The sequence below is a fragment of the Equus quagga genome, chromosome 15 (assembly GCF_021613505.1).
Source record: "Equus quagga isolate Etosha38 chromosome 15, UCLA_HA_Equagga_1.0, whole genome shotgun sequence".
Taxonomy (NCBI): Eukaryota; Metazoa; Chordata; class Mammalia; order Perissodactyla; family Equidae; genus Equus; species Equus quagga.
Window position 1 is genome coordinate 54,001,741 of NC_060281.1, and position 26,988 is coordinate 54,028,728.

At 36.0% G+C, this 26,988-nt stretch overlaps 1 protein-coding gene across 1 annotated transcript in view; it reads left to right on the forward strand.

Moving 5' to 3' along the window:
* The window catches only part of LOC124227108 (uncharacterized), a 444,749-nt gene that overhangs the window by 344,423 nt on the left and 73,338 nt on the right, over window positions 1-26,988 (forward strand). Inside the window, exons 19-21 of the mRNA XM_046641003.1 lie at window positions 1,031-1,283; window positions 8,867-9,030; window positions 22,355-22,514. Coding sequence (XP_046496959.1) covers window positions 1,031-1,283; window positions 8,867-9,030; window positions 22,355-22,514 — 577 coding nt within the window. The remainder of the gene's footprint in view (window positions 1-1,030; window positions 1,284-8,866; window positions 9,031-22,354; window positions 22,515-26,988) is intronic.

Here is a 26,988-nt window from a genome sequence, read left to right on the forward strand (position 1 = left end):
TCCAATTTCTTAAGCAATAGAGGACCTAAGATATTCTAGGATATTGTGCTGCCTATTGTCTACATTTGCAGGCTTGAATCCGACATTAGTTCCGTGTCCCATCGTAGTTATGAGACATGATAATAACTACAGCAACAATAAGCATTTCTTCTGCTCTTATTCTATGTTAAGCCCTCTGCCAAGAAAGGTACGCATATTACTTTATTTGGTATTCACAACAACATAAGAACAAAGCATAGAACTTCCTTCAAAGTAAAGGTCAAGGAGTGGATAAAAGGAAGAACTCTTTTTAGCAGAGAGCTGATAAGTAGGATGCACAAGCAGGATTAACTACAAAATGGCTTTAAAAGCCTGAAATGCATGGGGGGCAAATTTAGAGCACAATGAAGTCTCACTTTGCGTGGAAAGAGGGTGCCAAAGCCCGGATCAAGACTATCTAAATTGCTGGGCTCACCTTGGATTCAACCCTAAGATCCTTAGGTTGTGACAAGATGTCCCTTTTAGAACAACTTAGAAGTTTGAAAATTTGTTGTTAGCAGTATTGTTGTTGTATTTAGTGGTCTAGCTAGAGGAATCACAAGCAAAATTAATCAGCTATACCAAAACTCTGAAGAATTGTTAGATTTATTTGTACTTCTGATTTCCATTAGAGATTGATCTATGACTGAGTCCAATGGTTTATTTTGCATTTCAGATAGCCTACCAGCGAGTGAACTGCAGGGCAGGTCTTAGTCTATAGAACGTTCTACTCAGCGTGTAAAATTGATACCCTTTTATGGTTACATATGACACTTAGAAGAACAGTGAACAAGGTAGAATTTGCCTTTTCCTTGAAAGTGAGCTGTTGAGGTGGTACTAAGAGTTCGGGAAAAGATGAAGACTTCTAACACAATTTTGTGGTACTATTAAGTGTCAAATTTTCTATATTAAAAAAAAAGAAAGAACCTAGTTTTTAAAGTTGTCTTGTACACCTGGCATTTTGTATAATTCCTCTTGTTTGCACATATGTGGTTTTACTGTTTTCCCACAGATTCCATTTTTCCCCTTTCACGGTTGAGCTTTGCTACTCAACTTCTTCACTTGACATTGGAGAAGAATTGCTTGTGGTTGTGGTGGGGCCTTTAATGTTGAACACAATGATACTTCCTTTGGTTCTGATCAGATGGGGCTGTCAGCTACTGTTTGCCTCCTGCCCTGATGTCTTGTCAAAGTTAATCATTACCATGGGACTATGGACAGTTCTGGACCCATTGGCGGTGTTCATAGTGGATACTGTCCTGGGGGTAAGTCAAATAAAATCATTGGGATATGAGTCCTTGATGTAGAATTTAGCTTTAGTGCACAAATAAGTTGACATGGGAAGTTTAAGTAATCATGAACAATTCAATACTCATCTTGAAGTGAAGTTTTCTCTCATAATAAAAAATTATGGTTATCTAATATAATCAACTTAAGTGTAACTTTAGCTATCTTAAATAAATACTTGCAAAACAAGCAGGAAATAATGTTGGAGATCAAATCCAAACTAATTAGTACATTTTTCAAAATTATTACACAGCAACTTCATTTTTTAATTTTTTGTTGGTAACTTTTTTTTTATTGAGGTTATGATAGTTTATGACATTGTGAAATTTCAGTTGTACATTATTATTTGTCAGTCATCTTATAGGTACGCCCCTTCACCCTTTGTGTCCACTCCCTGCCCCCCTTCCCCCTGGTAACCACTAATCTGTTCTCTTTGTCCATGTGTTTGTTTGTCTTCCATGCGTGAATGAATCCTACAGAGTTTGTCTTTCTCTATCTGGCTTATTTCACTTAACATAATACCCTCAAGGTCCATCCATGTTGTTGTGAATGGGATGATTTTGTCATTTTTTACGGCTGAGTAGTATTCCTGTATATATATATATATATATACCATATTTTCTTAATCCAGTCATCAGTTGATGGGCACTTAGGTTACTTCCATGTCTTGCCTGTTGTGAATAATGCTGCAATGAACATAGGGATGCATAAGTGTCTTTGAATTGCTGACTTTAACTTCTTTGGATAGCTACCCAGTAGTGAGATGACTGTGTCATATGGTGTTTCTATTTTTAACTTTTTGAGAAATCTCCTTACTGTTTTCCATAGTGGCTGCACCAGTTTGCATTCCCACGATCAGTATATGAGGGTTCCTTTTTCTCTACAACCTCTCCAACATTTGTTATTTTTTGTCTCGGTAATTATAGCCATTCTAACAGGTGTAAGGTGATATCTTAGTGTAGAATTGATTTGCATTTCCATGATGATCAGTGATGATGAGCAACTTTTCATGTGCTTATTGACCATCCATATATCTTCTTTGGTGAAATATCTGTTCATACCCCCTGCCCATTTTTTGATTGGGTTGTTTGATTTTTGTTGTTGTTGAGTTGTGTGAGTTCTTTATGTATTATGGAGATTAACCCTTTGTTGGATATATGATTTGTAAATATTTTTTCCCAGTAGATGGGCTGTCTTTTCATTTCAATCCTCTTTTCCCTTGCCTTGTAGAAGCTCTTTAGTCTGATGACGTCCCACTTGTTTCTTCTTTCTATTGTTTCTCTTATCTGAGAAGACATGGTGTCTGAAAAGATCCTTTTAAGACTGATGTCAAAGCGTGTACTGCCTATATTTTCTTCTAGAAGTCTTATGGTTTCAGGTCTTACCTTTAAGTCTTTGATCCATTTTGAGTTTATTTTTGTGAATGGTGTAAGAGAACAGTCTACGTTCATTCTTTTGCATGTGGCTGTCCAGTTTCCACAACACCATTTCTTGAAGAGACTTTCCTTTCTCCATTGCATGTTCTCAGCTCGTTTGTCAAAGATTAGCTGTCTGTAGCTGTGTGGTTTTATTTCTGGACTTTCAATTCTGTTCCGTTGATGTGTGTGTCTGTTTTTGTACCACTTGTTGGCAACTTTTTTTAATGTTAAGGATTTTCACAGGCAAACTTTATAAAAAAGTAATCATACAGAAGTTCCATTAATTGGTTAGGTTATTTATTTGCTTTATGATGTTATACTTACTCTTCTGTAACAAATATACTCAAGAAGAAGAATCAGAGTTTTAAAAATATTTCTAATAAATAAATTTTAAAAAATTACTCCATACGCATGTATTTTTACTTTTGTGAAGCTTATGAAATAACAAGCAGTGCATCTTTACCCCAAAATACATACTTTTAGGATTTCATGATTATCAATGATGTACTAGTGTACATGATATAAACAATAGCAATATTAATTCTAATATTTAAAGAATAATTCGTATTTTTCAAACAGCTTCAGACAATTTATTTGATTGTATATTTACAACAACACTGTAAGTTGGTGGGACAAGTATTCTTCTCACTTTTCAGCTGGGAGAAACAAGACACACAGAATTACATGATTTGTCCAAGGCCACATAGCCAGTCCACACTGCAACTAAGACTAGAACCCAGATCTGTGAATTCTGAGCCTGGTGTTCCTCCCATTGTACTGAAATCTCTTCCTCAAAGTTTGAATCAATACATTGTTTTGTGAAATCAAATGTATGCCATTCCTGATAACAACTATTTGATTATATCAAAATATTTAACTTACTTATGAATATTGGGGCTATAATTTGAGGCAAAACTGATGTAAATATTAATGTAAATTTATTGCCACATCTGAATCTCTTATTGCTTTGAATTTGCTAGGCCTATGAATTCCTGATTAGTGTTGCTGGAATGTACTGGTTCTCAAATCTTAATCTGAATCAGAATCTATTGCAAGTTTTGTTAAAATGCAAATTGCTGAGTCTTGCCCCAAGAGTTTCTGTTTTGGTAGATCTGGAGTAGGGCCCAAGAATTTGCCTCTCTAACAAGTTCCTAGATGACATTGATATTGCTGGTCTGGGGACCACAGTTTGAGAACCACTGACATAATAGCTGCATAGGAAAGATCTGGCAAGCGTGCTGGGAAGATCTAGGAATGTCAATATAGCTTGGAAAAGCCAAGCTCCAGCAAGGCAAGGCTCAAGGGGAAAGTTTTACTGTCCTGCTTATTAACCACCACCCACAACCTGTAATTTGGTTACTTTACGTAAGTTTCATTGAAGTTGACAAAAGCTTTAGATCATATTATCAAAGCAAAATTAAAGATATTAGCAAATAATGGAGTAATTCAAGCCAGAAAACACTTTAATTTGGAGTCATCAAGTTTTCAAGCGATTTCGATAGGAAAAGGGAAAGGAAATTTGAATTTTAACTAAATTTTTGTACTGTAAACCTCGCTATGCGATACAGCCCCAAGCAAGAGAGCAGATGGATACTATAAATAAATCAATATGATCAAATATTCAATTTATAAAATTGTCTTAATTTATGGAATAATGTTCCATAACTGGTATATTTTTCCTTTTAAGAAGAAAAAACTTTTTATAGTTGGTATATATGTGTTTAGACTTTATTCATTGTGCCAAGCAGATTATAGAGATGCAGTCTTTTGATGGACTCTCCTTTTTAACTGTATTTGAAATGGAATTTACCATTAATCATGTGCTTTTAGAACTAAAGACCCAATTGCTGTCCAAAGTGCATCCATGAAGATATTGTCAGGTGCTGCGGTAAGCAGCTAGGATCAGTGAAGTCTGTTGCTGTTTTTATTTCTATCTTTTAGCCCACACTATGCTACAGCAGTGCATGTCCAATTTTAAGGTACATGCAAGTCACCTGGGGATCTTATTAAAATGCAAATTCTGATTCAGTGGGTGGGGCCTGAGATACTGCATTTTAACAGACTCCTACGTGATGCCAAAGATGCTGGTTCTGTGGATTGACCATAATGTGACAGGTGCGAGATGCTTTACTGAGAAAGCCTCTCCCTTCTCTTTGCTCAGGGTTCCTTAACAAGACTGGGGACCTTGATGCACTGCGTCTGCTAAGGGTTTTTTAGACTTTTTCAGAGAATTCTGACTGCTTATTTCTCAGTGAAATGACCTCTGTTGTAAATGCTTAGAATCTGAAGACAAGTATGATAGTTGACTCTGCAACCATGTAGATCATTTACCCTTATGAAAATGAATTAAAGCAGCCTGCCAGTGTATCCAGTTTCTTGTCCCGCTGCTGGAGATCAGAGGTAGAATCATGTGCTGAGGAAAGCCTATCAGTACTTGGAAGGCTGACTTGTTTTCACCTTCTAGCCTGCGACCACCCTCTGAAGACTCAGTGTCACTGAACACCTTGGTGACGTGTCCAAAGAGGGAGCCTTGTCAGTCAGAAGTTGTTGTGTTTCCTACTCCATCTCTACGTCTTTTGACCTTGCTAATTAGCCTCATTCTGATTCTGAGTGGATTGAATTGGAGCCAACTGGATTTCATACACATTCCTACTTCTCTCAGACTCCAGGTTAGAAGGAGAAGACTACACCATCAAAGTTAGTTGAGCAGGAGATGTAGAGAGGAAGAATCATATCCTATAACATCTCACAATGCCTCCCAGAGGCCTGATGTGCGTACTGAGCAGACAGGGTGCTAATCTGATCCTATTGCAACACCACATGTGAAGCCATTTGGAGTGGATGAGCAGTTGTCCCTTATGATCTTCTGAGATCCCCTCATAAGGAATGTCTGTAGCCCTCCTGGAATGGATTTCCTTATTCCAATCAGTTCCCCTGCAGAGATTAATAGCGGAATAACACACTGTGTCAAAGGCAGCTGCCAAAATGAGCAGCTTTAATTTGAGGGGCCTCTGAGGTAATCTGTAGGAAAGTAGCCCCCAGCATGGTCGTCTTGGAACCAGTTCAGAGGTCTGTAATCTGACGGAAGCTGACTTGGGTTCCAATAGATGAGTATAGCACCCGTATCTTTTGCTACTTGGAGAGAACAGCTGAAGGCTCTTTTCCAATCTGCACAATTATTGACTTTCCAGTTAGAATCCATCATGTTTCATTGTGGATGACATCTACTTTTGCTGTCTTTAAAAAGTCTCTAAAGCTGCATGCAATCCACAGATCAGCAGTACTGGAGGCTACACTTGGATCTTCCCACCAAGTGAAGCAAAATATGCATTTGAACATGCTCTCCAGTGATTTAACAGCACACTGAAGTTTGAGAAGCACCACTCGAAAGCTGTTGTTCTCAAAGTGAGGTCCCTGGACCAACAGCATTAGTTTCATCTGGGAACTGAACAGAAATGCAAAATCTCAGGCCCTGCACCATGTCTACTGAGGCAAAAACTCTGGGGAGGAGCTATGTGTTTTAACAAGCCTTCCAGATGATTCTCATGCTCATTAAAGTTGGAGAACTACTGCCCCACATGAGATCATAGTTATCATAGATTGAATGTCACTCCTGAGATTCAAGTTGCCCGAGTTCAGACCTCCTGTTCTTTCAGCACTTGCTTTTAGCAGACAAAGCTGAGGATCACCTGCATTTGATATAGATCAGCCAGCCAAGAGAGGTGCTATCTAAGTTTATGATAGTTTTTGTTCTGGATACATTTTTACATGGTAATCTAAAAGGAGATGGGTCAGGTAGAATAGTTTGAGGCTGAAGCATTGAGCGGCTGTTGATGTTGCTAATAACACTTTGTCAGTCTCTTAGTTTGCCGGCTCAGAGGTTGGCAATGCATTTCCCCTAACGCTCATGGATGATACTGTGCTCAACAAGACCATTGAGTTTATAAATTCTTTCTCTGCCTGAGCCCTAATCTAGATAAAAAGTATAGGAAAGATTTGCTATTGAATGTTTTAATTGATCAGCATGTATTTATTGATTATATACTCTCTGCACAGGATTTTAAAAGATACGGAATAAATATGGCATTGTTCCTGACCTCAATATAGATGTTAAGAATAGTACTCAAGAACAAAGATCAAACAAAGACGGAACGCAAGCATTTTCACTCAGCAAACAATTCTTGAGAATTAATTAGAAGTGATTGTGGAGTGATAGAAAGAGCTTAGAGTCGGGGGAAATGGGTTCTCGTTCCAGCTCGGCCATTTTTTAGCTACATAACGTTGGTTGGATAAGTCAGTTAACTTCCTCAGTCTTCAATTTCCTCGTATGCATCACAAAAAAGTAATAATATCTAAAAATAGTAACACCTACCTTACTCATTTCAAAGTATTGTTGGGAGAATAAAATGAAAGACCAACTGGGAAAAAATTTGAAAAATCTAAGGCACCAACCAGAGAAAATGAAAGGAACAAGGATGAGGATTATGATGAAATGATGATACTTATGCTCTGTGGATGATACAAGACGTAACAGCCATTGCTCCAATGGTCCAGGCAGGAACTTACAATCTAGTTGGAGAATCAAAATATACACACACAAAGATATAATATGGCAGTGTGTGATAACTTCCATTTGGGAGGCATAGCGCTCATTCCCTGATATCCTTTAGGTCTCTAAGGATACCTTTTCCAAGACATCTTTTCTGATTGCAGTGTTTAATAACACACCCCTATCTCTCCTATGACTTTTTTCTGCTTTAAGTTTTTTCATAATATCATCCTCTAGTATAACATATATGTTGCTTAATCTTATTTATATAGTTACTAGCATTTGTCTCCTCTCCCCCTCACACACACTTAAAGTAAGCTCCAAGAAGTTAGGGATTTTGTCTAATTTTATTCACTCTTTTATTTCAGAGCTCAATGACACAGAGTAGGCATTCAGTGCAATACATGTGGGTTAAATGAATATTTAACATCTATAAATTAGATTATGTTATTGGCATCAAACATATATCATTTTTTCTTGTTTCATCAATGAATCCCATGTCTATTTCTTTACCTTTAAGAAACAGCAGAAAGGTAAGATCTGAAATAGGAGAAATGCATGACAACCCTTGCAGATCTGCTGCCTAAAATTCTAGCAACAGACTTGCATTTTGCAAGGTAGACCAATGAAAGGGTACAGAATATAAAAATAAAACTTTTGAAGCAGTAGTTGAGAGTTGGACATCTGAATTCTAGTCACTGCCCAATCACAAAAGGATATTTTGCAGTAGGAAAAATGCAAATTAACCTCTCTAGGCTTCTGATCTTACCTGTAGATATGTGATTTGGATTTGCTAGTTTTGAATGTGCCCTTTTAAGCTATATGAATATAATTGTTAGTTTAAAAAGTAAAGAAATTTTTCCTCTTTCTTAATTTGGAGAAAACTTCCCTACTTTATGTTTATAATGCATATTACTTTCACTGGCTATCATGAGAGTCATAATTAAAGGACATTTGTGTTTTATAAAACTCAAAGGTCCAGGGTGTCATCTGACAAAGCTTTAGGTCCATAGCATTTCATATTTGTTTTAAAAGAGCTGACTGCTTTATATTTGTTTCTAACCCAATATAGAATATGTTTTTCCTTGTCTAAAATAAAGACTTATTGTTAAATTGACCTAATGTAAACTTTAGTTTTGAAGCTTACATTAAATAGCCTGTTAACTTTTTTATAAGTTTCTAAAATAAGCCATCTATTTTATGCTTAGTGCAAATTAAATTCCTTTCAAATCTGTTTCAGAAAGAAAGGAATCTTTCCACCATAATATTTAATTTCTTCATATCTCATGCTCATTAAATTCAGAAGTTAATAGTACATAAATAAAACATGGGTTTTACTTTATAAATTGCATGTAGAGTGTACACATTCAAAAGCTTACAGGGAAATGAGAAAAACTTGGTAAACCAACCACACAAACCCAGTCTTTTTCTTTTTTTCTTTGTGCAGCTGAAGATCCAGTGATCTTCCACTACCTTGAAAATTTAATTTAAAAATAAATTATAGTATTATATAGTCTTTGTGTTTTTATATTACTCTAACTTGTCGATCGGTGTTTGCATCCTTATTTGATTAATTTGTATTCTCTTTTGTCAGCGGCTTACACACAATGGGGAGAGTCCTGTAGCTGATGCAGCAAAGTTGTACTGGGCGTTTGTAAGAAGCATGCAATCAGGCATTCTCGGCGTCACGCTCACGGTGCTGCTTTACATCCTCCTCGTCATCATTTCTTCTTTGATTTTATATTTGTATTGTCTCAGGTAAGGTGCTTCAATCCATCTATTCTTTAGAGTGTTCAGCCTCTGGTCTTGTCATATCCTTAGGCTGTGAGAACACAGTAAAGAAGAGAAGTTAGAACCATGTCTGGGGTAGAACTCTCCTTTGTTGTGTGTAACAGCTGTCATGAAAACCAGCTAAGAAATTACTTGACTTTTGGGTAAATGTTTTCTCTACAATCAAGAGAGCTAGGTTTGCTGTAAAACATTATACTTGTTTCTTAAAACCAGGGATCAACAGGAACCAAGGAGTTATCTCTTGATATCCAACGGCTTTCTCGGCAATTTCTGGGAAGCTTGTCTAAAATTGTTTTTCTCCTCCTTCCAACCCATTTTCTTCCCATTCTTCCCACCACTGCCAAAATCACCAACAGAGGAATCATCTTTCAGCTTCGATCCTGAGTATCAGAGGGTTTGCCTTGCCAGATCGTTAATTTAGCAAGTAATCTATGTGTGGGAAGAAAGAAGAAAAACAACAAATAGAAGGCAGTATAAAAATGCTAGAAGTCTTTTCACTGTCGATGGTTTCCTTTCTGTGCAGAAGCTTTTTAGTTTGATATAGTCCCACTCATTCAATTTTGCTTTTGTTGCCTGTCCATTTTAAAGCCATTGCTATATCACATGAAATCATTGCCGAAACCAATGTCATGGGGATTTCCTCTATGTTTTCTTATAGAAGTTTTATAGTGTCGGGTCTTATATTTGTCTTTAATCTACTTTGAGTTGATTTTTTTTTTTCTGGTGTAAGATAAGTTTCCAATTTCATTCTTTTGCATGTGGATATCCAGTTTTCCCAGCACCATTTGTTGAAGAGACCAACCATCCTTTTCCCATTGTGTATTCTTGGCACTCTTGTTGAAGATCAGTTGACAGTAAATGCCTAGATTTATTTCTGGGCTCTCTATCTCTTCTGTGTATATGTCTATGTTTATGCCAATACCATACTGTTTTAATTACTGTAGCTTGGTAATATAATCCAGCAATTCCACTTCTGGGGGTTTATCCAAAAGAATTAGAATTGGCATCTCAAAGAGATAGTAGCACTCCTGTGTTCATTGCAGCACTATTCACAGTAGCCAAGATGCAGAAACAACATAAATGTCCATCAACAGATGAATGAAGAAAGAAAAATGTGGTATATATATACAATAGAATATTATTCATCCTTAAAAAAGCAGGAAATCCTGCAATATGTGGCAACATGGATGAACCTTGAGGACATTATGCTAAGTAAAATAAGCCAGTCACAGAATGACAAATACTGTGTGATTTTACAGAAGGACAAATACTGCATGATTCCACCTCTATGAGATATCTAAACTAGTCAAAGTCACAAAAGCAGAGAGTGGAGTGGTGGTTGTCAGGGGCTTGGGAGAGGGGGAAATAGGGAAATTGGTGTCATGCTCTTGGGGCTCATTCATATCCTCCAGTTCATCATTTATTCTTTGACATTTTATTTGTATTATCTCAGGTAAGGTGCTTCAATATTTCTGTTCTTTACAGTGTTCAGCCTCCAGACTTCTTGTTATAGGGTTAGGAAGAGGTCAACACAGGAGTCTCCTGGAGCACAGAGAAAAGGAACCAACACAGATCTGGAGGAAGATAAGGACAGTAGTCAAACGTTTCAGTTGAAATATAACACTTGAGTAATTTTTGAAGGTGTAATATAATTTAGCTAGAATCAAAACAGAGTCAGGCATATTTGTGGGATGAAGAAAGATGTATAAAACCATATCATCATGAGAAAGTATGATACATTTGGCAAATCAACAGTATTTTGATATGGCTGGAGTATGGGATGTGCAGCAATGGTGGTCGGCTGAGATGAGATTAGAAATGTAGTCAAGGACAAAATGATAAAAGTCCTAAATATCATGATGTGGAGCTTGAATTTGTTCTAATGGTAAAGTGAACACATTACAAGATTTTAAATAACTTTAAAGAAGATCACTTTGCTAGTAGAAGAGAAGGTGGATTTAATAGTGGCCAGATTGGAAGCAGGAAAATCTAGTTAGAAAGTCATCTTAGTAGTCTAGGCAAAGAGTGTCGAAAACCTTAACTAGAGAGAATGACACAGGAAATGGAAAGTTGTGGCATATTTAAGAAATAGTTAAGAGATACGATATAGCTTTGGGGCTTGTTGGAAGTTCAAGGTGAAGGAAAGGATGAGATTTAGTATAACCTTAAGTTTTGCAGTTGGGCAGATTGGTGGGTGGGCATAGCATTCTCAGAGACAAAGAGTGTATGAAAGTAAACATTAGAGGAGAGACATAATGAGCTACATTCTCATTCACATTGACCTTGAAATTTCTTTGATATTGCCAAGGAAAAATATGTCATAAGAAATTGGAGAGATGAGCGTAGAGCTCAGGGGAAGCAATATAGGCTATGGATTTGTGTGGTTGAAGCCTTGAGTTTCATTCTTTATAGAGTAGAGGCTACACTGCAGTGGGCTAACTGAGTGAAGGATGAGGACATAGCGTCAGGACTTACCGACAAGTTTTTTCACAAAGCTACTCTATAAACGGAAAGTGGTTCAAAAATGATATTTTAAAAAAGAGTAGTTTTTAATATGGGTGTAGCTTAAATATATTTATATGTACATATGAAAATTCTAAAAGAAAGAGAAACATTGAAAATGCACAAGCAAACGAGGATAATGGATTGAGCAAGGTCTTTAAAGACATGAGGTAGAGCACATGTGGAGACAAACCTTGGATTTAGGAAAAAGATCTTGTCTTTGATGAGAGAGAGAAAGAGGTAAGAGTGAATGCAAATGCGTGGAGGTTCGTGGCAGCGTGCTGAGAGAATTCACATGTGATAGCGTTATTACTTTCTGTAAAATGGGAGGTGAACTCACTCCTCCGTTCTTCCTTCAGTAGACTGGCCATTCTTGGAAGGGACCCTTGGATCACTAACATAGCTGTAGTAAAATTGCCGCATTCTCCAGGGGATGTATGTAGATAATGCACAGGTTTATTTTATATTTTGACATGTCATAAGCACTGCATGTCATCTTTCCAGATTACTTACTTTCCTTTCTTCCAGGGAAGAATGTCTTTCCTGATCATTCACTTTTCATTTTACCACTATATTGGCATGTGGCCCTAGGCAAGGATGTTCATTTGCTAGATTTTAGGCATTTTCTTGTGTAACATGGTAAAGATAATGCAGATATTTAGATCTTACAAGAGACTGTACATGAATCTTTATTATTTTAAAATGACTAGGGTTTCCTAGAGAAGTTCAAGAAATAAAATAGTATACAGATCTTCCTTGAATTATATAGGTTCCATCCAGATAAACCCATCATAACTTGAAAATGCATTTAATCCACCTAGCCACCAAACATCATAGGTTAGCCTAGCCTACCTTAAACCTTCTCAGAGCACTTACGTTAGCCTGCAGTTGGGCAAAATCACCTAAAAATGCCTATTTTATAATAAAATGTTGAATATCTCAAATAGTTTGTTGAATACTGTACTGAAAGTGACAAACAGCGTGGCTGTCTGGGTGCAGAACGGCTGTAAGTGTATCAGTTGTTCACCCTCATGATCGCGGGGCCGCCTGGGAGCTGTGCTCGCTGTTCTGCCCAGCATCACAGAGAGCATCCTATGGCATATCACTAGTCTGGGAAAAGTGCAAAATTCAAAATTTGAAGTACTGAATGAGTATTGGTTTTGCATCATCCTAAATTCGAAAATCATTAAGTTGAACCATCGTAAGTGGGGGACTGTCTGTATCATGTAGTTTAGAACTTTGTAGGATTAAAAAAATATTCGATAATGTTATGTATCATTTATTCCCATACTGATATGTGTCTTCAGACTTAAGGTGAATGTTTACAACCATGCTTTTCTTTGTCCAAGGTCCACATTTTTATTATCAGGATTACTTGGAAAGTATGAAAAGGTAAGCACAGAATTTATGCGCTAAATAAATAGGATTTAATCTTGCTACCTAAAGCAAATAGTTGTTTGCTTTAAAATAGAACATAAAGATTACCCCATGGAGAATTGTGAGTAAAGAGGAGTAGGAAGCTCTGTAATGGATAGAGAAACGATTAAAGAAAAAACAAAGGTAGATGCAGTGTCTAGACATCATAGAGAATGAACCTAAAAAAATCCAAGAGGAATAAGCAGATTTGTTCACTCTCTCAACCTAGCCCTTACTGTCTTCGTATCCTGTGTGCTTAACCTATCCTGTCAGAACTAAGCATGCTCAGTAACCCCAGGTAAGTTTTGCTTGTATTCTAGAAGCAGATGCTCTCAGGATTCCTTTGGATGATGATAGAGTTACAATAATCTCCCACAGGAAAAATACCTGAGTTTTCCATATGAGTAAATAAGTCACTCCAAGATGTCAGCTGAAAAATCTCTCTTTACTGATGTTTGCAAAATAAATGGTGGAGAGCTGGGCAGCTCAGTTCTTCCATGAAGCAAATACTGTCCCTATTGGATGCATCTGGTCAAAGAAGTGGGATTTTACTCTGGCGGAAAAGTAGGTAGAGAGACACGGGAATTGTAAGAACTCCCCGTGGTGATAAATGCCAATGTGGATTTGTGCGTGCTGGCTGACCTAGGTTAGCATTCTTAATCCAAATGTGAAAACAACAATCTGAAGTCTTTCTGGGCTTTTGGAGCAGTGCTGTCAAAACATGTGATAACATGGCTAACATTATTGGAGTACAAAGGATATCAAGTCTGTTGTGCAGGCTGTTAATAGAGAATTTCGTCTAGCTCTGGGCACCGGAAGCTCCACATTATGGGGACTGGCTGTGCAAGTTCCAGATTGGACCCTATTCAGTTTGGCTGATTGGATCTCATTCCTCCAAGAGCGTGAGTAATTTCTTGCTGAAGGGTTACTACTAGAAAAATTCTCACTCCCTACAGATCTAGTAGGAGAGTTAACTAGAAGGCCAATTCCTTGTCTCTGTGCAAGGAGATTCTTGAGCTAGGTGTAATTATTTGAACTGGATTTTATAGCTTTTAACAAAGCATTAATCTTTTAAACCATTTTTCCTTACTATAGGAAGAATATATGTTATTTAGGAAAAATCAAATCTACAGAAAAGAATCAAAAAGTAAATTAAAAAACACCAATAATCTCACCAACTAGACAAAACATTGTTAATCTTTTGGTAAATTTACTTCAGTCTTTTTCCTGTGTGTATTTATTTTTACAAAGTTGAAATTATACTGTAATTATAACTTTATAGGTTGATTTTAAACTTAATATTATATGATAACTATTTTCATATTCTTTGCTGACTTTGTAAACATTTAATGCCTACACAATATTTTATACTATAAAATAAACAGTATAAAATATTTAAATGTTTATTTCTGGACAATAGATTGTTTCTCATTTTTGTTCATAAGTAGTTCTGATGAACATCTTAAGACTCAGGTTCATGCTCAGATTTTAAATTATTCTTTGAATAGTGTCCTAGAGACCCTGAAATACTGGTTCAGAGAGTATGATGTTTCTAAGACACTTGATAACTCTTGTGAAATTGTTTTCTGGAGAAGTTGTACAGATTTATACTTCCACAACAGTGCATGAAGGAACTTACCAACCCGTGTTCGCATCATGTGTTATGCTTTTATAATCTAAGAGAAAAAATGGAATCTCATCCTTTTTCTGAATGTGTATTCCTTTATTTACTGGTCACTAAACATTCTTAACATGCTTATCACTCATTCATATGTCCTCTTTGTGAATTTCCTTTTATGTGTCCTTTTGCCTTTTTTTCTACAGTGCATTCAAATGTTTTTCTTACTGAATTATATGAGTTTTATATACATTAGCAGTCTTACCCTTCTGCCATGTCTTTTTCTTTTTTGACAGGGAAAGATTCGCCCTCAGCTAACTTCTATTGCCAGTCTTCCTCCTTTCTTTCCTCTTCCTTACCCCCTCCCACCAAAGCCCCAGTACATAGTTGTATATAGTTGTAAATTCTTCTGGTTTTTCTATGTGAGCCGCTGCCACAGCATGGCTACTGACAGATAAGTGGTGTGGTTCCATGCCTGGGAACTGAACTTGGGCTGCCAAAGTAGAGCATGTGGAACTTTAACCACTAGGCCATCAGGGCTAGCTCACCCTTCTGTCATATCTTAACAAATAGTTTCTCCATTTGATAATTGCTTTTCAAATTTATTTTTGAGTTTTAGAAAAATATTTACAATTCATATATAATAAAGTCTTTTGATAATTTTTATGACATACAGATATTTCAAATTAAAAAAAATCCTTCCTCATTCAATTATTTAAAACTATTTACTCCTGCTTTTGTAAAGTTCGAATTTGCTTTCACTGAACTCCTTATCATAAGCCGTGTAGAATTCATTTGATGTGGATAGTGTCAAGATCTAAATGAGATATCCTTTTGTCTTTTATTTTACTGATCTGTTCCCTAAGTTGGTATTATCTTTAGATATTAACTGTTTTGCCATTTTGTCTTACTGGGTTTTGTTTTATGTAATTTTTTGTAATTTTATCAGCTTATGTTTTCAGTGTGATGGACAGAGCTTCTCTTTTCTAGAGCTTCTTTTAAAAAATTTACCTTTTTACCAAACTTTTATCAATGGCCATCCATAGGCATTGACATAAGGAAGAGCTGTGCGGACCATCTACAGCTCTCAGGGTGTTAACTTCCTGTTTGTCCTTGCAGTCTTCCTCATAACTCTTCTGAGGAAAGCCTCTGTTGGTAGTAGATGGATCCTTTAAATCCTTTATCTGTATAGTCCCAAAGATCTACAGGCTGCCTACATACTTCTTCATAATACACAGAGAATGCAAAATCACAATTTAAATGTTAGTTATATTTGTTCAAGCTTTTATATTCCTGGAAACTGTACACAAATCTAAAAGACTGGTATTCGAGTTAGTTTTTGGGGTGCTGATGTCTTCTTAATCATTGACTTAATAGTTCCAAATAGCCTTATAAGTTTTAGCTGGTGTCATTTATTACTTAGAAAATTTAATTTAGATTAAAATAATTTAAAGGCAGATTTTGATGAGAATATTATGAGCATATTCATTGTCTAGGGGATATGTATAAGATAATCAAAGATTTTCCACTTTCTAAATCAACCTTCTTTACAATGTTCCTTACTAAAGGCAAAATATTATCCACCACATGGAGGAAAAAATTCTAAAAGGTATCTAATTAATATATAGCTAAACAATTTCATCCTCCCTGAAATTATCACATAGTTATGGGCATTCTACGTCCTGGTAAGCAGAAATGGACAGAACATATTATGACATGCTTGTATAGGAATAGACCTATTTAAAAGATTTGGATGCTACATTGTGTCAGCTCCAGTAAACTGAATGATTATAACCAAAGTAGCTCATTGTTGTGGCTCCAGGTAAATTCACTGATAGGCCATTGGCAGAAGACCCATGAGTATCCTTGCTCTCTTCCTAAGACCCTAAGCTCTCTGGTGTGGGCAGTTGAGTTCATGCTATATGCTGACCCCGCTTTCATCTTTTCTTCAGCAAGTAAAGGGATCTATTTCTACCCCAACTATCCCCATCTGTAGCTGCAAGAAGCTGGATCAGAGGTAAACTGAACATTCCTTGACATGATGTTGTCTTATAAAGATAAAATAAAAACTGGTCAGTTAAGTCTAAATCATTAATCAGTCATTTGTTGGTTTGGTTTGTGGTAAATTAGCCTGCTTCGGATACCTCCAGGATAAAAGAAAGTAGAATAATCTTCTGGAACTTCTATTTTTGTCCCAAACTTTGGGAAACTGGGTATGTGAGTTTTGACCAATGGCAAGCAGGTGTCAAGGAGGTATGTGCACCTGGATGAAGCGACAATGCACAGATTGTCTTATTGGCCCAGTCTAAATCCCTGGCTTGAGCTTGTTTTAGGCCATTGGGACGAGAAATTTCCTTTTCTACTTCCATGTAAGTACTTGCATCTGATAGTGTAGTTAATGTGCATAAGCCAGTGTCATTCCCTGCTTCTCTCTGCCAGCATCACACTCATCACTAAAAGAATTGAACTAGCAAGTGGACAAAATGAACAACTATTTTTGTTTGCTGCCACAAGTCAATGAGAATGACGTGCATAAAACAGTATGTCAAACTTTCTGAACCACGTATTTTAGATGTTACATAAGTAGTCAAGTCAAAATGAAAAGAAAAAAAAATATAGTGACAAAATAACGTGAAATGCTGCACTGGGAATGGAAGACAAGGTTGTTGATTCTAGAATTTACCATTCTTTCCTCTGTACCCAGAAAAGTGCCTAGAGCACAATAGGTACACAACAAATATTTGCTGAATTAAAAACATGAATAAATAAAAGAATACATTTTCTTAATGATGAAGACACACCGTCTAGTTCAAATAAAATGTGGCTCACAGGCTGTATGTTCAAATGACACTAACTCTCATGTGTTTTTTATTTTAAACTCTCAGCTGGAACATAATGAAGAAGTGTAAAAAGATATACACACAACTCTCATGTGTGTTAGTTTGACTTATCGAAGTGATCAAAATAGGCTTTTAGTTTGAATTCTTTGGCCGCGGTCAACTTTAAAAAATTATACTGCAATGTGGAAGGAGAAGTTTGAAAGGGTTGCAAGGATGTCCATAGCAGGAGAAATGCAAGAAATTTAGGCACTGTCCGGAAAAAGTCCAAGGGACCCAGGGAAGTACTAAACGCATCATAGATGCAGAATGCCCTCTAACTCCTTGCTTGCCAATTCTCTGCTCCAATTTGGTAATCCCAAATCTCAACTCCACTGTCTCCAACCCCCATCCTTCACCTCCTTCTACAAGTAGGGAGGTTAATATGAGGCATGCTCAGATACTCAAAAATGCAGATGGCTTCCTAGTGACCTTGGTCACATCTGCAAAGGAGCTGTCATTCTGCGGTGGTACAAATGATGGAAGGTGCCTCAGCGTTTAGTCTGGGTTAAGTGCTTAAGCAATCCTTTTTTGCCATTGACACTGATCATGAGATCAGGACCTCTTATCAGCCCTGTGCTTTCTTAGTGGCTAAGACCTCAGGGATGAGTTTGATTCAGGAAAATGCTTCATAGTTCTTCTGGTTCACTTTACCCTTTATAGTTGGGCTTTCCCTAGTAAAACTGATCTACCTGCATAACCTGAGTCCGTACCCTCATAGGAATATAAGACAGTATGCACTGGGAGAGCTGGTCCTTGTGGCCATGAGAAAGAACAGAATCCTAACCCTTAATAATATGTCATTGGCTCTCATAATCATTTGAGAATCTCTAAGTATAGACTCATACGGCCTCCTTTCCACCTCCTCCTGTAATCCTCACCTATCGCCTCCCCTACTAATTACACTTGCCGACTACTTGGCATTTGGTAAGCGTATGTGAATACTTGTTGACTGAATGAACAAATCAATGAGGGATGAATTAAGAGGATGATGGCCCCCTTACCGGCGTGAGACTACACATAGATCGAAGGATATACACTTCATCATTAGAAAGCTGTGATAGAACTGTCTCTGAAAAAGGGAAAGGGAGGTTTCTTGACTACTTCTCTTTGTGTGCACATTTTTATTTTCTGAATTTCTTTTCCTTTTTCTAAAATTATTTTTCCCTTCTTTATTTTCTTCCTCTTCTTTATTCTTTCCTTGTATTTCCTTTTTCCTCCATTTCCAAGCCAAAGCCATTTGAATTTCAATTACACTTAAAAAGAATGGTGAGTAGTCAGGAGTTTCTAGAAAGGCAGCAAAAGCTTTCTCCATGCATATAAAACCATCAATGTCATACACCTCATCTGAAGTGTTCAACAATTCTGCTAAAGAATATGTGGATTTTAACAATAAACAAAATAAGAATGAATTTTGTCAAGCACATGCTGGTCATGCCAAAAGAAGTTTGACCATTGATACACTGTCTGTTCAGAGCTTTCCCTGAAGCATTCTAATGTAATCACTCCAGCAGATAAGTAGTTTTCCAGCTTACATCATAAACACATTGACTACAATGTGTGTAAAGCCATACTGCCAAACTCATTGGTAACTTTTCAAGTTAGAAATAAGCAATCATATTTGATTCTTAATTTTTATGATTTTTCTTGCCTTTAGAGCTATTTAAAATTATAGATTCCATCCTTCTCATGACCCTTAAAATACTGTATTAGCTAAATGTTCACACTTGTCCTTTTTGGCTTTAAAAGAAATGTCACATACTAGGTTTCTGTGAATGACCCACATTCAGGTGTGAACCAAACGTAATAGCTACTGCCACTCACCAAGCAATGAATTGCTTCAAATGTAGGACACAGGGCAGAGGACTTTGTAAATTACTTTGTTTCATTGGCCATCATCAGAACTTGTGGCATAATATGTGACCTATTTCTATAAACAATAACGCCTAAGGCTTTGTGGACAGGTGGGATGTAGTTTCTCCTTTAATTACAATTTGAAGAAATAACTTAAAAATGTAAAATTTTTAGACATTGAATAGCTATATTGTTAAAAGAAATTCAAATTTGCAACCATCACCATAAATGATGTATTTTTCAATAGTATATCATAAAATTTTAGCTTTTTATCAGAAAACAATTCAAACTTACAAAAATCGCAAAAATAGTACAATGAACTTATATATTCTCCTAGATTTACTAATTATTAAAATTTTTCCATGTTTGCTTTTCTTGCTTTTGTCTCATCCAATATGATTCAATATTTTCAATTTTATATAATTCAATCTGATATTTATACACACACACACCCAAAATGGCAGAAAATGCATGAACATATGTATGTATGTAATTTCTGACTCATTTGAGAATAACAAACTTTCATAACTATATATGATCATGAAAAGTTTAAACAATATTTTACTGGATTATTCTAATGCTGTATATATAGACAGAATAGTCTATTGTTTTCTCTTGTCAATGTCCATGAATGCCCAATTTATCTATGAAATTGAAACTTTTTACATCGTTTATCTTTATAGAACTTTTCTTGACATTTAGTTGGGCTCTTTAAGTTTCTAAAGAAATTTAGAAGAGTGAAAGTTCAATAGACATGCAACAACTTTGATTAATATGGCCTATATAAATATCCAAAAGGATAAAATAATTTATTTTTGGATAAATGTTATGCAGCTTGACTAATTATATTATCAAATGAATTGCATAACTATTAACATTCAATTTACTTTCTTATTTTACATATACAACTATATATTCTTTTTCTCTTGTTTGTGTAAGCTGGCTCAATAGAGCTGGAAGATATGCTAAAATCTAATAAAAGTTGGTAAGTTGACTCATTAACAACCCGTCGTGAAGCTTTCCAATGGAAAATGCCACTCAAAATGGCAAGAAAAAAATTTTTAAATAAAACTAAAACGCAATTAATCTTTGTACAGCTTTCCATACTTCAATGTGCCATTTTATTCTCTGTTAAAACATTTGTTTACCATCCTGTCGCTCCAGTCTTGGATGTTTATGTAATTATTCTTTCACACAGAATGGAGGAGATATAAAGAGGAGACAGACATTTTCTGGGCAAAAAGAACAGAAGCTAGCAGAAACAGGACTGTGATCCCTAATTAATTCAAAGTTAATTGCATTGTTGATAATCCTGCACTTAAAATCTTCATATAGAAAATGTTTATGGCAGCAAATTGACAGTAATTTAACTACATTAAATCTTACCACCATTAAAAGAAAAAGATGAATGTTACATAAAACAAGCTTAAGAGAATGGTAAAAACTAGTTGTTGTTTAACAAGACAACTAACAAATCATTCAAATGGCCGACCTAGACTCTCAAAGCAAATAAAAGTAGTAGTTACACTTCAAGATGGCACCAAGCCATATAGCCTGTATTGGACCATCAGTGACGCTGGGTGGCAGTTTTGCTTTTATTTCCACTTTGTGATGAATGCAAAATATTTGGGGGAAAAAACCCACATAGATCATATTTGGCAAGTTGAGTAGAAAAATCTTTTTTATTATTTTGGAAAGAATTGAGACAGAGGTCATTAAATGAAGATTTGTGTTGTATTGGTTATTTTCACTGAAGACTCAGATGATGGAATGAAATGAACTTTGGAGTGTGCTCTGAGTTTAAATTCTGTCTCTGTTATTTATAAACAGGAAGACTAACTTGTTTGGTTTTAGGGTATTAATATGTACAAGACAAGATTAAGGTAAAGCTAGGTAACACAATGGATGTGAAGTCGCCTGCCATTTTAACATGAAATAATAAATTTTAGTTTTAACTATCTAACCTATTTAAAGCAAAAAAAATCCCGATCATCGAAATAAAATATTTGCAATTCTCTACTTTGTGTGGTAAGATGCTTCCGTGTGATGCTATCTTGATAGTCCAATTTACACCTTGGGCATTTTGTAAAAACTTATATCTCAAACCAGTAGTTCTTTGACACTGTGATGCATTAGGTTTCTCAATCTGGCTTATGGCTTGGTTGCACAATTTTGTACTTCTTAAACTAGATCCAGGTACACAGGGTGAGCCAAGTGTATATTGAATCACAGGATAAATATGATATTTTCCCAGAGTTTCAGTTTTACTCAAATTTTTAAAAATAAAACGTACTATATTAAAACAAATACACCAATAGATTAGGGATAGAATATACTTTTTCTCTTCTCTGAACTTAGGGGCATTTAATGGAAAAGTTTTATAAGCATTGGCCTAATTAATGTTTGTCATACTCACCTAAGTCTTACTAATGAAATATTGTTTTTCAGTAAGATACTTTGTTGTCACATTACTAGATCACAAGAAAAGCAGCGTTTTTCTAAGTTAATATTTGAGGGTGTTTTGAGAAGTGGGAAAAGATTAAAGAAGGAATTCCTCAGGTTAGGTGCTTCACCGAATCGGTCAATTTATCATTCGCACTGGAAAACAACCAACCAAGCAAAACCTCTGTGCTGACTGAGCTGATCCAATGGGGTTTCTACCACGGGGCACGAAAACCAGCTCGCGGAGGAAGAGTAAACCCAAATTTAAATTCCCTTTGACAAATCCCTCACGTTAGAACTAATTTACATATTCCTAATACAAATTATTGGTTAAATATTTCTCAGTTTCCTACAGTCTATTACCTAGACATCAAAAATCAGAATGGTAAGCTTATTAGAGATAACTGCAAAAAAAAAAAAACAATCTCCAGATTGTTGTTGTTGGATTATGATATTTAGTGAAGGAAATTATTGAATAATTTCTAGAAACTTAGTCAAATAATTTCTGAAAAAGAAATGGCAATAATAAACTAAATAAATAGAAACTGATAAAAGAAATGTAAATTAATATTTTTGTTCTTAGATTACACAATGATTCTTGGATAGTAGATGCATTTCAGCGTATCCACAGTGAAGAAACCAAGTTCTTTGTACCATATGATGCGGAGATTTCCAATCAGGAGCTAAGTTATATAGTGAAAAGATCTGAGCAATGGAGAGGAATCAGTGGTGAAAGAAGAAAGGTGAGTTGGTTTGGAGTAGATTTGTTTTTTGACCGCACAAAATAAACTCATGCTGTTAGCATATTAGCAAGTTGTTAAATTTTCTCACATTCTTCTTGCAGCCGTTTACTACTGTATTTGACTGTCACCATTGTACAAATCTTGCAACTCAAGTGTGTATTGATTTCTTTTATTAGTTGAAATGAGGAGACGTGACTAGATGGTTCTTATAGTTTAGCACTATTATTTTCTTATAGAAATATTTATTGATGCCTGCTGTATATTTATTGGACAAAATTACACAAGAGTTGTGAAGAATAGAAAAGAAGCTAGTGGCAGAGTTCCCACGTGTGACAAGATTGTTGACTTTAAAGTAACAGCCAAATGAGTGAACAGGAGGGAGAGAATGTTATTCCTTCCTTCCTCCTTTGATGTCTTTGTTAGTCAGCCCCTAGGTTCTCTTCCCTCTTTCAGTAATCATTTTTACAGACTTCATTGGCTCCATCAGCCTCTTCTGTGTTGGTGTCTTCCAGGATCGTATAGTTGGTTTATTCGTCTTCTTACTCTACACAGTGTCCTTTGGTTAACCTCATTTTAATCTGTGTCTTCCATCCTGCAGAAGATTATTAAATACAGCCATGCACCACATAAGGATGTTTTGGTCAACGACAGACCACATACACAATGGTGGTTCCATAAGATTAGTACCATATAGCCTAAGTGTGTAGTAGGCTATACCATCTGGGTTTGTGTTTCACACAATGTTTCACACAATGATGAAATTGCCTAATGACGCATTTCTCAGAAGGTATCCCTGTCGATAAGCGACACGTGAGTTTATGTCTCTCAAGGCTACACCTCTTTTCTGAGTCCCAAACTAATATAATTCAGTAGCCTACTTGATATCTCCAGATGAATGTCTCAAGATACCTAAAACTCAGTATGGCCTAAATAAAATTGACTAAATACATATTGTTAATTAAGTAATTAACACATGCATTTCACCTATATCACAAAACCACAGCATTTATACTTCCACAATCTCTGTACATGGTATCTTCATCTACTTTGCATGGCAAAAATCCAAAAACTCAGTTTTTCTAGACTTTTTATTTCATAGAGTGTTCTTCAGTTTGATCATCTGGTTCTATTTATTTTACTTCATGATATCTGCTCTTCTCTGTTCTATTTGCTACTACTTATATTTAGGACCAACTTCTGAAGAACAGCAAGACTTTGCTAACTGCTCTGTCTCAAGCTGCAGTTGCTACATTGTCATACTGTCCATTAATTCATTCTCCACTCTTGTCAGAATGATACTTCTAAAATGCAAGTCTGACCTTGCATTCCCCTGTCATAAACCCTTCAATAAGTTCCAATTGCCTGAAGAATAAAAGCAAAAATTCATACTATTGTGTATTTGCCATTTGAACTGATTCTTTCCTGTGCCTCCAGCAACGTCTCCCATATCCTCATCTCTCCACCCCTTCTCAGAATTCCTCTTAATTAATGCTTCTTACCAAAATGTGATTAGGCCATATAAAAATATGGATAATCTGCTAACTCTGTCATATTGTTTCACATTACCAATCATTTCTCTCTGTTTGGGAGGGCATTCTCCCAGTTCCTCATCTACTACCTGGCAAATCAATCATTCTTCCCAGCTCAGCTTCTCAGCTTGCGTGTTTTCTCTGTGGAGCCTGCCCAGAATGGACGATCTCCTTTGTGTCAACACTACCTGTTTCACCTGACCTTTCCAGCATGGAGCACACAACCTGAGAACTACCTGTCCATGTGTCCCTGTTTCTTTTTAGACTAAGATCTTGTGGAATAAGCAAGTGGCTTCTCCGTCTTTGTGTCCTCAATTTTTTCTTTTTGAGGAAGATTACCCCTGAGCTAAAAACTACTGCCAATCCTCCTCTTTTTTGCTGAGGAAGACTGGCCCTGAGCTAACATCTACTGCCAATCCTCCTCTTTTTGCTGAGGAAGATTGGCCCTGAGCTAACATCCGTGCCCATCTTCCTCTACTTTGTATGCGGGATGCCTACCACAGCATTGCTTGACAAACAGTGCCATGTCTGCACCCGGGATCCGAACCCATGAACCCCGGCTGCCGAAGTGGAACATGCGAACTTAACCACTGTGCCGCTGGGCCAGCCCCATGTGTCCTCATTTTTTAACCAGGTCTGCAGAATATAGTACCTTTTTATTGTCTATTTGTTCAGTACATAAAAGAATGCATGCATGAATGGTTGAACAATTAAACATGTTTTGCTTGCCCATATACAGAACATACAATCTACCTCATTCTGTTCTCTACTTGATACAAACCTAAACACCAGCTTTTCAAAAAATTCCACATGGGTTTACTATCAGTGTACTCAATGTGTCTTGAACACTGTTAATTTGATAGTTAATATAACATCACAACAGACATTTCCAAGACTGCCGTCCCTGAATTGAAGCAAAACAAATTTTACTTTACCATATATTCATTCTAGTTCCTCTTCTTCAAAAATCCGTGATTAACAGCATGATTTTTAAAAGGCCAAAATTGTTGAAATTACCCTAAAATTGAAGCAAAGAGCATTTTCTCTCTAGGATCATCTCAAAGTGCCTGGAGCACGTAGAGTACATTTTGTTTCATTATTAAGTTTTACAACATGAAAGTTTAGGAAATTGGAAGCAATCTAAAAAAATTGAGTACCAAAATCATTTCACTTAAACAATAGTACCTAAAAAGAGAATATAGAGGGAAACAGAGAGAAAATATCAGAGGAATACTAAATATTTTAGTATGTATTGTTTTCATTTTAGCTAGGGAAGACAGAGAAAGAGAGAGAGAGGGGAGGGTGGGGGAGGGAGGAGGAAGGGGAGGAAAAGGAGGGGGTAACTAATGCTCAGGTGCCAGAAGGAAAATTAAAGGAGATGTGAAATTTCTTAAAATGCTTTAAAATTAATATTTATTTCCTTCTTTATAAAATGGCTTAGCTGACCCATGATGGACAAGAGTAGAACTCAGGAAGAGAACTCAAACCTTGAGTTACCATAATCCTGACTTTGTGTACACACTGAAATGGATCAAGAAAAAGATAATTTGGTTACATGTATTTAAAATAAACAATTTAATCAAAGGCATTTGTGTCTTAAGTAAAATATTTTGGCTTAGACTCTGTTGGGCCATTAACAGAAATTAATATATCTCGATAAATTGCTGCTGTTCCTTTCCCGACATGTATAGATTCAGCATCCATCAGTGACGAGACTCTCGGAGATGTTTATGCCAATCACTTGAAAATCTGTAGAGCACCTATTTCTCATTTTTGGGGTTATGTTTGTTAAGAATACATAAATACTTCCAAACAAATGGATAAACACACGTATTTTGCTTGTTTGCTCTGTCTCTTCATGACCTGGTATTCATGCTATGAAGACTTCCTCTTCCTGATTAATTTTCGTCTGTTATTCTTCTTAACCTGTTTTATGTTTGGTTATTTAGTTTATTTCAATTGGGAAGCAAGGTAGCCCTGTTGAATAATTGATTACTAATTTCAAGATATAATGCCAGTTTAATTAAGAACAATCATCTATAATCTAAAATGCTAAATTATGACTGGAATAGACATTTTAATATAAAAGTATTTCAAGTAAGTAGTCTAGAATCCTTGTGCTTTAAAAATTTGATCTGGATCTTCGCTATAGTGCCAGCTATTAAGAGCATGCTTCTCATTTTTATGCTCTGGATTAAAAATTGCTGCATAAATGGACACTTTATAATATGCTTAATTTCCTTTTATTAAATTGATAAATGCAAAGGCACAGACCACATTTACTGTATGATGAGAATTTAGGATTATTGCATTTTGTAATTTTTATATTGTTCATACATATAATTTGTCATTTGTGCAAAGACAGCCAGATGATAATTTCAAAGTATTTTAGCCATTTTTTTGAGAAGGAAAAGGTCACTTTCAGTAGTCAGAAAAGACATCATTCTATTAAACTAATTTGCCTACATGCAAATTTTGTCATTTTTACCTCATTAACTATTTATCATGGAGTAAAAAAATATATATTCATGAAGGGGCAGCTCACAGCCTGATGGAGCTGGAACTAATATTTTGCAACTCTAATGATTTTTTGCATCCTTAATTAGATAGCATAAGGTTGATATGATTAGGTCAGGATGTAGTGTTTTTCATTAAAATACATTTTAGGAGCTGTATTCATAATCTGCCCTTGCAATTAAATAATGAGCCTATGAATTTAATATTATCGACCCAATTATTATCCCATGCAAACGTATACCTTTAATAAATTTGTGCCGTAGGACTTTCATTAGCAACAGAAGAAACGATATTTCTAGGTACATAGATTGAATGGCTATGGTTAAACTTATATAACAGTTTTAAACATATCAGGAAGCAAAGCTTCAATACTTAGGACTTTAATTCCAAAATGTGCCTTACTATTTGTTGAAGACTAATTTACATTG